General features: G+C 41.4%; 1 protein-coding gene across 1 annotated transcript; it reads left to right on the forward strand.

Moving 5' to 3' along the window:
* The first annotated feature begins 5,147 nt into the window (after nucleotides 1–5,147).
* On the forward strand, nucleotides 5,148–13,484 carry ftr82 (finTRIM family, member 82). The gene is made up of 7 exons (XM_080040543.1): nucleotides 5,148–5,901; nucleotides 8,087–8,182; nucleotides 8,564–8,797; nucleotides 9,936–10,095; nucleotides 11,420–11,476; nucleotides 11,705–11,770; nucleotides 12,251–13,484. The coding sequence occupies exons 1-7, from the start codon at nucleotides 5,311–5,313 to the stop codon at nucleotides 12,769–12,771; spliced, it is 1,725 nt and encodes a 574-aa protein (XP_079896669.1). The 5' UTR covers nucleotides 5,148–5,310; the 3' UTR covers nucleotides 12,772–13,484.
* The last annotated feature ends 956 nt before the right edge of the window (nucleotides 13,485–14,440 follow it).

The following is a 14,440-nucleotide window of genomic DNA, read 5'->3' on the forward strand; positions in this document are numbered from 1 at the left end:
TAATTTTACACTGTTGAAGGTTATTATTAGTAACTTACTTTGTAGAAGTTGGCTATAGAGTAGGGCAACATTCCTTAGTGTATTGTGTAAAGATAACCACAAACTAATTCCTTGTGTTTTGTTAAGTGAAATGAAACACACAATGTGTTAATTAAGTGTTGAAGCCTAAAGAAGAATCGAGCTGTACAGGTGTTACCTATAGGCTACAATCTGATGAAGGCCTACCCTGCAAACTGCCATCCATACTGCACGATGCACTCAAACTTACTATCAGTTGCCTATAGTAAATATGCACTGTGTATAAAAGGAGTCTATGCTGCACGCCATGACAACATTGTCAACCCCATTACCATTACTGTTAGTATTTGAAAGATAAGACAGAGTTTGGACACACACAGAGTGTGAGTGTGTGAACGTTAACGTGTCAGTAGCAGTCAGCTGTGTGTGTGTGGGACGTGTGTGCGCGCGGGCACGCTCGGGCTTTCGGTTGAGCTTTTAAACGGATATAAAACATGTTGTGGAAGCATCCGAGACCGTGCTGTATTATTACAGTGAAAATAGCGTTAAGTGCAGTCTTTACCACTAAAGCGGACAGGTGGAGCAGCCAGGTGAGGAGTTGTTGAGGAAGTAAGGCTGTATCGTCTGCTGTGTGTGTCTGTCCCGCTCGTTAGAGGGAGGCGGGGTTTATATTCGGAGATTACTTCATCCTCCGTGCTCACTGTGGCCTTCAGTGTGCGCACGTACGTCTAAAAACTTCACAATGAAGGATGCAGTATGCACACCTTCGTGCTGTGAGCAAGAAATATCCGGAAGCTCATGCCGATCTGACTAAAACTCAGAGAGATATGCGAGCCACAGACAGACGTTTCTTGCTTGATAGATAGATAGATAGATAGATAGATAGATAGATAGATAGATAGATAGATAGATAGATAGATAGATAGATAGATAGATAGATAGATAGATAGATAGATAGATAGATAGATAGATAGATAGATAGATAGATAGATAGATAGATAGATAGATAGATAGATAGATAGATAGATAGATAGACAGATAGATAGATAGATAGATAGATAGATAGATAGATAGATACATTTCTGTTTTAAAACATACTGAACATGCATTTTAAAGACCTGTAGGCCCTACATAGTATTTTTGTATTAAAGTCAGTTTTTAAAGAGATGTAAACTTAGATAGATAGATAGATAGATAGATAGATAGATAGATAGATAGATAGATAGATAGATAGATACATTTCTGTTTTAAAACATACTGAACATGCATTTTAAAGACCTGTAGGCCCTACATAGTATTTTTGTATTAAAGTCAGTTTTTAAAGAGATGTAAACTTACACACGAACAGTGAGATAGAGCCAAATGTTCATGTTTATTCAAACATTTCTGAAAAAATGTGTATTCAAAAAATAATTGTAAAAAAAAAAAGGAAATCAACTGGCAAAGTTTCATGAAGATATATATACTGTATAACATATGGATCATATTTACCCTATTCACCTGCAGTGTCTTGCTATAAAAGCAAATGAGGCAGCGTTCACTGTGCTCATAAAAAAGTTAAAACTGTCAGTGTTAACAAAAAAGCATATATTCACGAATGACTTGTTTATTATTTATAGACTTTTCAGCTCATGGTTTGACCAAGAGTTCATATTTAATATTATTTGCACCCACTTTGCTGGTGAATTGAATCCTTCGCATCCCATTTCTACTGGTCAGTGACAAATACAGCAAAGCAAAATATGAGTGACAGGTCAAAATGGAGCAGTTGTGTCACCCTGCAACATTCATTTCATTGTCTTGTAAGGTCATCTGACTGTAACCAAAGCATTGGTTTTTCTTTCTTTTTATTTTAGCAATAATTCCAGTGGCCTTTCAAATGGAGCTATAGGTTTTCTTTGTCCGTACCTTGCTGGTCCTTTAACCCCACTTTTAGTCAAGAGATGGACTTGACCTGCGCTCCAAATCACATACTTTTACTTTTTACTACATTACATACTAAAGTACAGAAAAGTTTTAGGGCCACAGGAGAGAAAAAAAAATCAGATAAGGAAGATTTTTATGTTGAGAAATGTCAAGAATAATAAAGACGAATACTCCAAAATGCTATTGGAGTTAGTGGGGCATTTCTGTATTTTCAGCATATTACAATTGGCATGCATGTATTGGGACATCCTAAATCTTTTTTTTGGCATACTAAATAGTATGGGAATTGGAACACAGGGATAGTTTCTATTAAACCAAAATATAAAGTTGTTATGGAGAAGCAGAATTTTGCTCGACTACACTGAATTAATATCTGAGTCTCGGACAAACACTGGTCCTTGTTGACTTGTGCACTACTGAATATGTTTCAAAACAAACATGATCAAACACATGTGTCAAGCTGACCCTCTCTCCTCTTCAAAGGGTGTGTTACTATGGTGCTTTCCCCTGAACCACACCTGCATTTTTCTAAGAAAAAGCCTCAGGTCTGATCTTATAGTTTGAAGTTCCAGTTTCGCTGACCAACTTCATTTGCTTATGTCCATCAGCCCAGAACCATCGTCTGGCTTTAGGGCCAAACAAATATTTGAACAAACTATGCACACACACACACAGGTAGGTGTGTGTGCTGTGCCTTTATACAAAGTAATCTTTAGAGGGATTTTGAACCTCTGCATGAAAAACTACACATGGAACAGAGTGAATGAAAACACTGCGACTTGAAAACCACTAGCCCTTTGCTCATAACGTCATGGACAGACAGACAGACACACACACACACACACACACACACACACACACACACACACACACACACACACACACACACACACATTCTAGTCATGATCTTATCTTGTGCATTTTATTTGGTGTCCACTTTGTGTATGTACTTCTTTGAATGCAGTTCAGTCATTCACTCAACTTGTGCAGGTTTCTGCTCATCTCCTGGCTGAGGTTGTCATGACAACAGTACTCCTTTTCATTCAAGCGTGCTCTATGGTTCATGTGTGTCCACTATTGTCCCATAACACCTTGGACTATTGCCCCTCTTTTGTTCTTTACTCACTGATTCCACCAGTGAAGTGCGTGTTTCCTTTGATCAAATAGCCATTTGTGTTTAATGAAACGAGTGTGTAGTTTTCTGCCCGCTTCATCAATCCTGGGAATTGCAACTCTAGCTTAGAGCAGGAGGCTTTTTATTATATTCTTATAGCTATTAATTTAATTGATTCTATATTAATATTAATTAATGTCGATTACATTCAAGCCATCGCCAAACAAGTTGACACAAAGTTGTTTAAGCCTGTCAGCTCCGCAAAGCTTTCTCTGTATTCTTCAGTATGGCAGCGTTTACAAACTGGTGTCGCCCCCCTGACACTGGTGCAGGAGCACAGAAAAATCCCAAGAAGCGGCCAAGACATGTGTCAGTTGCTAACCTGGACATACAGCAGAGGTATAAAATCCACACGTGATCTCCGAAGGATTACCTCATGTAGATGCGCCAACACTGGTGTTGTTATTACTTCCTCATGGGGGCAACAGAAGTTACGCACTACAGCTTTAAAGTGTCTTGTATCATAAACATTATCTAGCGTTATGTTGACTTTCTCAAATACATTTTTTGGGCATATGTGGACTGCATGCTCGTCTATTTTCTATCATGAAACTAAATCAAATCTACATTCAAAGTTTGGCCCTTTAGCAGCAGTCCCCACCACTAACATGTAGTTAATCTGTAAACACAGAGAGCCACATTCACTCTGGAGAAAGGAAGAAAAAACTGGCTTATCAGAAACCTGACCAAATATGGAGTGGCGAAACTATCTAGTGTATGAAGTAATAAAAGATATGAATTGAAGGTGGAGCCAATGCACTGTTTACAACCATAAACTTTTATGCTACTTGAATCTGCATCGGGCAGAGAATGTTAAATAAAGTACAAAACTTTTATTACAAGCAAGACTTCCAGGGGCTCTTATCTTGAGCAAACAAATGAAACAAACAAAACAGCAGTGTGAATGAGGCGTTAGTATTGTTAGAATGCAGTACTAGTGTGGGCCTTGTTAATGAGAAGCTATGATGTCAGCCGAAACCTGGTGTTGCAGAGTAAGTCAGGGTCACGGGGCTACGTTAGGTAACAATGAGAGAAGACATTTTTAGGCATGCAAAAATGCAGTATAACTTGTGATCAAGCCTGCACACAGATATGAAAAACATCCACTGCAACAACAAACCTCGACCTGGGCAAGAATGTATGTGCACAAATGTGTGTGTGTGTGTGTGTGTGTGTGTGTGTGTGTGTGTGTGTGTGTGTGTGTGTGTGTGTGTGTGTGTGTGCGCGTGTGTGTGTGTGTGTGTGTGTGTGTGTGTGTGTGCGTGTGTGTGCGTGTGTGTTTCTATGTGTGTGTGTGTGTGTGGTCATTTGGTTTGTCAACCGTGGACACAGTGTAAATACTGCAGCTCTGTACTCTGACTTTATCTTTGACAAACCACCTAGAGCAAGTTGAACTTTTGTCAAGTTTTTTTTATTTGGTGTCAAAATGAGCAAATAGGGGAAATGTTTGAAACGTTGTTGAATCTCTGCTCCGGACCTCAAAGTGTTCTCTGTTTGTTTATTGGGTGGTCCCTTAAATTCCTACAGTACCTTAGGCTGCATTTCTGTTTGTCGGACTATAACCGGTTTGAGACAATGGGCGATTCTGTCTGACAACAATAGGTGGAAATACAGCTGCCGACAAAAGTGTGTACGCCATACTTCCACAGATGAGCCACTTGAGAAATGGGAAAATAAAGGAAGCCGTGTGGAAAATGGAAGCTCCTTTCTCACACTCACACGCTAGTTGCTTTTTACATTTCATTCATTCATTCTCTTTTTCTTTCACTCTGTTCTCTCTCTCTCTCCACACCCTCACCCTCACCCTCTCTCTCCCTCTCTCCTCTCACCCTCTCTCTCTCTCTCTCTCTCTCTCTCTCTCTCTCTCCTCTCCCTCTCCCTTGCTCAACCTGCTTATCTGAACTGGGCAGGGCTTGATTATACACTCACAAGCACCGTGGGGGGAGGCGGGCCTTGTCTGCTTTCAATCAATAACCTCTGGAATTCAGAAATACAAGTAGGTCCTGTCCCGTTGGCAGGCTGTGAGCAGCACACACTCTTGAGGGCGGGCTCCCAGGCACACTCGACGAAAAAACCTCAATCCGGCTCCAGGCATTCTCTTGTGTTGTTCCCACAGGTCGGACTGTGACTGTGAGTGTGTGTGTGTGTTAGACAGTGTGTGTGTGTGTGTGTGTGTGAGTTCCATCATCACCATGGCGGATCACACTTCTTCAGATTACTTCAACTGTTCCCTGTGTCTGAACCTGCTGCGGGACCCCGTGGCCATCCCCTGTGGCCACAGCTTCTGCATGGACTGCATCAGCGGCTACTGGAACGAGGCCGACTACACCGGCATCTACATCTGCCCCCAGTGCAAGATCACCTTCACCCAGAGGCCCGTGCTGAGGCCCAACGCCACCCTGAACATGGTGGCCGAGAAGATCAAGAAGAGCGGGCTGACCCTCAACCTCAACAGCTCCCCGGGCAGCGCCTACGCCGGGCCCAGTGATGTGCCCTGTGACTTCTGCTCCGGGAAGAAGCTGAAGGCGGTGAAGTCCTGCCTGAACTGCCTGGCGTCCTACTGCGAGAAGCACCTGAAGCCCCACTACGAGTCGGCCACCTTCAAGAGGCACAAGCTGGTGGACGAGCTGGGCAACCTGGACCGCAAGATCTGCCCCCAGCACCAGAAGTCCCTGGAGCTATTCTGCCGCACGGACCAGATGTGTATCTGTGCCATCTGCACCGTCAGCGAGCACAGGGGCCACGACATAGTGTCTGCCGAGGCGGAGAGAGGGGAGAAACAGGTAAGGAATTCCTTTAGGTGGCTCTCTATTGGTGGATTCTTTTTACTATAGACTCAATACTTAAGGGCAAAGGACTAACATTGTTCATGTGTTAGAGAAATGTCACTTGCACTCTGCAGAAATTCAGTTTACTTGTCTAAATGTCTTGTCATAATATTTCATGACACTTACACAGTCACCTAACAAGCAACACTTCAGTGAAATAGATAACTTGTAAGTTCAATACGCTTGAATTGGAAATGAGGGAACAAGGCTGGCTTACTATGATACAAATGATCTTACTATTACTAGTTACAAGTATTAGTATGAGTATGTCTAGCTCACTTCAACACATATCCCATCTTAAAATGCTGAAATAACGCTCAATAGTCATATTTCAAGTATGATCTTAGATATAGAAACAGTGACACTGATGTATCACTTGAATCAAGTTCAATTACACTGGAAATGAAGAGAATGACATGGACAAGTCAAGGGAGGAATACTGCCTCAGAGCATTACAGGCTTATTGTGACACATAACCCTTCCTCATAGTAGTAAAATACACAGCAAAAATGAGTTCAGCCAGCTAATTTCAAGACCTCTTGTTCCATTTTACTTGATTTACGAGAGAATCACACATTGTATTGCTTGTGGGGTTTTTTTTTAACTTATTTTTGACGAGGTATTTCTTCATCTTCACAGAACAGGAAACTTCTATCTACCTTCTATCTCACGTCAGACAGATAAGCATTGTAATTCAGTTCACATGAGAGATAGCACAAGCTGAAACTCCTCTGTCCATTCCCCCCCCCCCCTCAATATGTCTCTCGAACAGATACACTTTCTACAAAGAGGCTCCTCCTTCACCAATGAGTTTTCTTTTTCTTTTTTGAGTGAAAGCACACAGGGTTGTTTTTTCTCTCCCTAACTCCTGCCCCCCTGCGCTACGGCTGGTGCTTGTACTTTGACCCATTTTTCGCCCAACGCTATCAGCTAAAACTGGCAGAGGCATTTCACCGCCAAATTGAAAATCCAGCGCTCTGATTAGCTGTGTGGATGTGGAGGGCCAGGGGGGGGGGGGGGGAGTGTCTTATTAATGCTGTCGGCCCTTTGAAAGAACATTGTTTGTTGAGAGAATGTGCAGTGCTATCCAGCTGTGGGATAGATACACAAAAAACAGCAGACTTCCTTTTGGCCCTCACTGGGTTCCCACCTGTGGGAGTGCAGTGTGTCTGTGTGTAACCATACTGGAATGTCAGGGAGTCAAGGTCTCCCTCATGGTTATAACCCATCCCATTGTATGAAGCACATGCGATGCCCCATTCAAATGACTCACTGACCAATCACATTCCCTGTTTAACTAGTAAAGCAGAGTAGATTACAATGCCAAAGTAATGTGTGTGTGGATCTGCAATGATGAGTCTGTATACGTCAGTAATCTAGGAGGAGTGTTTTTTATGACAGCCAGGGAGGAATATGGGTTAAAAGGAATTTTAGGGCACAATGAGCTAATAATTCACCCTACTGTTTGTCTATGTGCTTTTTTTACAACATTGAGAGTCTGGTTTCTCTCATCCAAAGATTTACAACTTTAGTCTCCCCAACACATCTCACTCCCCCCTGTCCACTCTGTCCCCTCCCCCCCTCTCCTGATACCTCCCCCCCCCCCCCCCCTAGATTCCCCACATTCCTCAAGCTTATCTTGAAGAATGGGTCGGTGGGCTCGAGTAAAAGCTGAATTAGAGAGAGAAGCCCTCCATTTTTTTTTGCGTGTCAGCGAGCGCCCGTGTGTGTGCACCTTGAAACATCTCTTCAAAAAGAGTCAGGCTAGCGGTAGATTCACATTCCTAACATGGACAGAATTCCATTACAGATTTGCCCCCCCCCCCCCCTCCCCTCTCCCACTCCGAGATAAAAGCCGGCCCGTATTAAGAAGATTCTTTAAGTCGGGGTTTATTAGAAATAGCGCAGGGCCTCTTCCCACATATCCCCTTGATGAGAAAGAACGTTATTTTTTTACCTTAACTAAATATTAGACGGCTTTTGACTCATCCAACCGCACCCTATAAACCTGATTCAATTCAACAGTTGCATATACTTGTGCCATAATGAATTAAAAGGCAGCCGGTACAGCCAGTCAGCATGGGGAGTGCACACACCTAATAGTAAAACGGCCGTGTAATAATATGCCTTTGTTCTGCAGAAACTCTTGGGAATCGCTCAAGCTGAGATCAAACAGAAATGCCAGGAGAGGGTGAAGGAGCTGGAGGAACTGAAGACTGCTGTGGACTCACTGAAGGTGAGACTGATGTTAACAATACATTCCCTTCTCTCCATCAACTCTGACTGTGTGTTGAGAAAACATAAAGACATAGTCAGCCCCGTTGTCAACACTGCCCAACAACAATTCATAGAAAAAGTGTCATTTTGAAATTCAATACAACAAACATTCCTTTTATAGATTAGCTGTTCATTTCAATGCATTCTTGTTAGCGGGGTCACGTGCAATATCATTTTACTGAACCGCTTTTGAGAAAAATAAAGCTAGTCAGCTCCATTGTCATAACCAACATACAAAATGTGTCCTTTTTGAAAATGTAATAAAACAACCTTTTTTTAAATTGTATTATTCAAATTCTTTATTAAAACACTGACATCCCCGTGTGTTGTTGTTGTTCAGAACTCTGCCCAGAGAGCCATGGTGGAGAGCCAGAAGATGTTTGAGGACATGATGCGCTCCATTGAGAGGATGAGGTCCGAGGTCAGTAAGCTGATTGGCATCAATGAGAAGGCTGCTTTCAGCCAGGCCGAGGCCCTGATCGAGAGGCTGGAGCAAGAGATCGACGAGCTCAAGAAGAAGGAGGTGGGCCTCAAGCAGCTGTACAGCACAGACGACCACATCCACTTTCTGCAGGTGAGCACAGACTTTTAGAGACACTCTTTATTAAGTTGACTTCGAATCTTTTCTTTAGCATTTTGCTTTATTAGATAGTTTTGGAGAGATGAAATGTGTCAGAGAGGGGAATGACATGCAGAGAACGACCCGGGCTGGATTCTAACCCGGGTCTGCTGTGAAGAGAGGACTGAGCCTCTTTGGGGGAGGGCTCTAACCACTACACCACAAGCACCCACTACTAGAGCAACTATTTTAGAAGAATTGAATCCATTGTTGTCATTGATGTAATATGTTGGTACATACAGTATATCACATATTTGCATTATTACTCTGGTTAGGGCGTAATACCAGTCAGTGTCTCACAATGAAGTGCTTAGCTCATATTGGCGTGGTGCTGATCCACGGTCACAATGACAGCATCAGAGCATATTAAGGCCTTTGTGTCAATCGGGCGTAAGAAGTTAGCGGCAGTAATTATGTATTACTCACAATATTGTAAATGCAAATATGAGTGGATAAAAAAGGGTCCTCATCTTTGGATGTCCCTTTTTATTATAAATCTATCTCTAAAGTGCTTTAAAGGTTACCTATGATGCAAAATGCAATATTTCGTGGTTTTTCATTATTAATGTGGGTCCTTTGAAAAATATCAACCCTCTCTCTTTTCTCCACCTCCACCTTTCTGGAAACCTGGGTTCAAAAACCCCAGTCCGACTGATCTCCCCTCACAACCCTTTTAAGCTATGCCACTCCAGCACCAACCTAATTTAGCACTATGTCAAGCTGTGATAAGCCACACCCCCAGATACCCTTGAATCTAACTGGCAGATTGATGTAGGGTAAATCAGAGCACACTTGGCTTTTGGAAGGGTGGGACTTAAAGAGACAGGCTCTAAATCAGAGCGTTTCAGACATAGGCTGAAAAGAGGAGATTAAGCAATGGCACGGTGAGAAATATAGAAGGTTTTTCTGGACACTACACTATGGAAACAGTCTCTAGTAGAAAACCAAAGTACAATTTTGAACCTGAAAAATGAACATAATATGTGACCTTTAAAAAAAGTTGAAGCCCATTTCCATGCCTCTCTTACTGCCATAGTTCACGTTGATACCAGTCCTTGTCATGGCTTACTCTTGTTCCTTTTCCCCGCATCAGAACTTCAACTACCTGTGCACCCCCACGGACGATGGCTTCATGCCCAGAGTGACGGTCAACCCTGACTTCTCCTTCACGGCGGTGAGGAAATCTGTGGCTGAGATCAAGGATCGTCTGGAGGAGTTTGGGAGGGAGGAGCTGCAGAAGCTCTCCAAGTCAGGTCAGGACAACTTAGCGCAAAGAACACAATACGTTTCACATGATATGCAGAAGGCACCCAAACCTTACTAAACACATACATGTATATATATACTTCAAAACACACCTCTTCAGAATAGCCTTCAGCCAATGATCATATTACATTTCAACATATTTATGACATATTGTTTATTTTACATATTTACATTACACCTGCTTTTACATGCTGATTATAATGTTTCACTTACTTTAAATGTACTTATATTTGCTTTGGTGTATTGTGTGTTGGCTTTATTGCTACACCTGTTTTTAATTAGCTTGTGTAGGGGAGAACGGGGTAATTTGTCACACGGGTAGGTTGTCACAATCGTTATATCTCAGAACCAGAAGGCGCTGTCTGTGAAATTTTGGTATGTAAATATCCAGAATTGGGATCAGAGGTTACCTACATAGTCTTCCTTGGAGTTAGACTGCTGAATTTGAGGAGAGACGACTGTTTGTGTTTTTCATGTCAAATTGAAAATATTTAGCTCCTCAGTATTTTTCTTCTAGGCTTTTACACAATGGGTTTATAACAAAACACTTGTTACCCATACAAAGTGTGAAGGGTAAACTATAGTTTAGATTGTGGTTAGCAAGTTAATTAGTTTTTAGATGGTTGTTGGCCTTGATGCTAGCAAGAAATTCAAGTTGGGGTTGGTCGTCACATTTTTTGGGGGGTTGGTTGTCACATTGACATCAACTTGACAATGCAATTAAACTTTCAAATTTAGTTTTACTTTCTTGCCTTCTTTTTAATATTATTCCCATTAAGATAACATTGTGACAAACAACCCCATAGTGTTTGACAACCGACCCCTTGATGGGGTTGGTTGTCACAATGTGTAAGGGTGTCTTTGATGATTAATTTCTTCTTTATTACAATAAGATAGAAAAAGTGAGGGGTACACATTTCAAGCCAACACTTTAAGCTTCAATTTAATGTAGGAATGATTATTGAAAGATGTTTAGGTGATGAGCAATTCTCACTGGAGTAAAAAGTTACCCCGTTCTCCCCTACTTATTTTATTGTAAAATGTCATTGAGTACATTCGAAAGCGCTGTATAAAATAAATGTATTATTATTATGATTATTATTATTATTACTAAAAATTCCACTCAGTCCCGGCCTGCAAACGTCTTTCTAGTTAGATAACGCATGTTGTTTTTCTTATTGTCAGAGTCTAGATGGCACTTTACATGTTTAGCCACAATGGTTTTCTGTCATGACAGACAATAAAGGGTTCTGAATCTGAATCTGACACAGAACCCAGGTTGCTCATTGTGAATGTGTTGTGTCTTCTCAGTGAACGAGGTCCCAGTGTACACAACAGAGAGTCGAACATTGGACAGGAGGAGCAGAGGTGAGCACTGTCACGTCCTATAGCTGGAAAAGATTGAAGTGGGTTAATAAGTATGTAGGTTGACTATGCAGCCACCATGAAACTGTTGGGAGGTATGCAACAATGTGATTGCATCATACATAGATTCCTCAGGTAGACACACATCAACAGAAGTATTGAAGGCATGTGTGTAGGTGTGTGTGTGGTTCACATCCACAACTGATACATTGTTTCTTCATGTGCTTGCAGGCAAAGAAACAGTGGACAGCTCTCCTTCTCCCCCAGAGCCAAAGAGCAGAGCAGATTTTGTGAAGTGTAAGTATCTCTGTTTGTCTTTTATAACTGAAACACATTAGAGGCAGAGTCAGCGATTCTGGAGAACGCTTGTTGCAAAAATTACTCCTTGTCAAAACCAGTGAATATCTCCTCACCATCCGCTACCTGTCTGTACTGTGTGTGCACTGAAAATAAAACAGCTCTGTAAAAGGGCATGCTAGCCAGCTATAATGGGCCCCCTTTGTTTACATACTAGTTTACAGAGCCTAGGCTGTGTATTAACACTGGATTTTTTTCTTCTTTGTACACACAGTACGGAAAGGTAGTGCATCCTAAGGAGATATTAATTGATTTTGACAAGCGTTCTCCAGAATAGCTGACTCCACCTTTAACCCCAACTCAATTCAGTAACCCTCACCTCAATATTGAAAAATGTAATTAACAGATTGTGGGGGGGAAATAACTATAGCCAAATAGATACTCTGAAATACTAAGAATGTATCTATTCTTGTCTTCCAGACTTCTGCCAGCTCAAACTGGACCCGAACACAGCCTACAAGGAGCTGTACATCTCTGAGAGCAGCAGAAAGGTCATCCGCACCCGGGACCTGCAGCCCTACGGAGACACCTCGGACCGCTTTGACAGCTTTGCCCAGGTGCTTTGCCGCGAGGCCCTGTCCGGAGGCCGCTTCTACTGGGAGATCGAGTGGAGCGGGGAGTTCTCCATCGGCGTGGCCTACAAGGGCATCAGTCGCAAGGGCAAAGGGTCGCTGTGTCTGCTGGGCTACAACGACAAATCCTGGAGCCTCCTGTGCTCCGACACGGGCTACTCCGCCTGGCACAACCGCGTGGACACAGCCATCCACGCCCCCCACTCCCCCAGGATAGGAGTGTACCTGGACCACAGTGCGGGGGTGTTGGCCTTTTACAGCATAGGCAGCGGCATGACCCTGCTGCACAGGTTCCAGACCACGTTCGTCGAGCCCATCTATCCAGGCTTCGGGGTCGGAACCTCGGTCAAGATCTGCAACGTCAAGTAAACAGTAGCCCATTTTTGAGCTCTCATTTTGAGAATCTCAAAAAATACTTTCCATGTGTTTTCACAATATACAGCTATGCTTTTCAAATATATATATTTTTGCAACATTTTACAAACCGTACCAAAACACACTGATATTCTCAATGCTTCTTTTTGAAGAAAAATATATGTGTATACTTCTTTTCTTTTTTTTACCGCTTCGCGTATAAGGTTTTGCATTTTTCTGTTGAATCACATTTTCACGATAGTAACCATGACGAAATTATTGAAATAACACAAATACTACAACAACAATATAAAGAAAAGCCTTTTATGTAACAATACCTGCTAGATAATATTAGAACATGTCATTGTCTGTCTCAGTGAGTGTTGTATGTTCCCACAGATAGGTCTACCATCACATTATTACTTCATACAGGATGTGACATTATCTATAAGTGATAATAATGAATTTGTTGTATGATGTGAATGATTATTACAATATTCATGTTGGTCCACTAACAGGTATTATTATATAGGTTTGACACATTCAAAAGCACATTTCATTGTCAATGTATTGCTGTTGTTTTTATTCACTTGAACTAACCTTTATTTAATTTGATCTATGTTCACCAACATAATGGACAACAGAGTATAATTGATATCAAGAAAAGTTGTTTTGTAACAAAATGATTCAGTGATAGTTCTAAATAAAGGGCTAAATGAATGAATCGATCTTTGTGTTATGGAGATTATTTATTTATGTCAACTAAATAAATAATGATGATTATTTATTTATTTCAACACATTTTAAATAGATATACTGCCAAATAAAAGCTCTTATTGGATTAGAAATGATAGGTCACTTGTCTTTGATACGTATTTATTTTGTTGTGTGTGCTCTAACAAAGGAGAGGTCTTAAATATGTCTGTCTATATTTAATGGACATAAATTACATTTTTGAAAGCCTGTATCCACTGGTATGAACCATTGCATTTGTAGTCAGTCACATGTATCTCTGAAACAAATGACAAAAGTGATAGTGTTCACGGCTCCCTCTGCTGGTTGATTACAGGAACTGAACTCAAATAAAAGTCTAATGCTCACTGTTACAGTGGGGGCACAATGTATATCATTAAATGCATAGTCCAGCTCCCTGTTTTGTTCTGTCTCTTCAAAGCATTAACTCTGCGTTCCAAATCACATACTCTTTCTTTTTACTACACTGCAGAAGAGTTTTAGGGCCACAGGAGAGAAAACAAAATCAGATAAGGAAGTTTTTTTTATCATTATGTTGAGAAATGTCAAGAATAAAGACGAATACTCCAAAATGCTATTGGAGTTAGTGGGGCATTTATGTATTTTCAGCATACTACAATTGACGTGCATGTATTGGGACAGCCTAAATCTTTTTCTGGCATACTAAACAGTAGGAAAATGTGGGTATTGGAACGCAGGGAATGTGTCAGAAATGTTGTCATTAACTTAAGATCAATTTAAACAAGACACTTCATTAGAACATGTACAATGTACAACAGCTGGCTCGCCGTTTCATGCTTGCTTGTAAAGATCCAGATGGCTTTTGACTGCAGAGAAGTACAGATCCAATGTAGATATTAAAATATAGGGATTGCAACAGTCAAGGGAATGGACAATATGTTCTCTTTATCTACTGGATTTCTATGTGTAA

Source organism: Ammodytes marinus (assembly GCF_949987685.1).
Source record: "Ammodytes marinus genome assembly, chromosome: 14".
In the NCBI taxonomy this organism is placed as follows: Eukaryota; Metazoa; Chordata; class Actinopteri; order Uranoscopiformes; family Ammodytidae; genus Ammodytes; species Ammodytes marinus.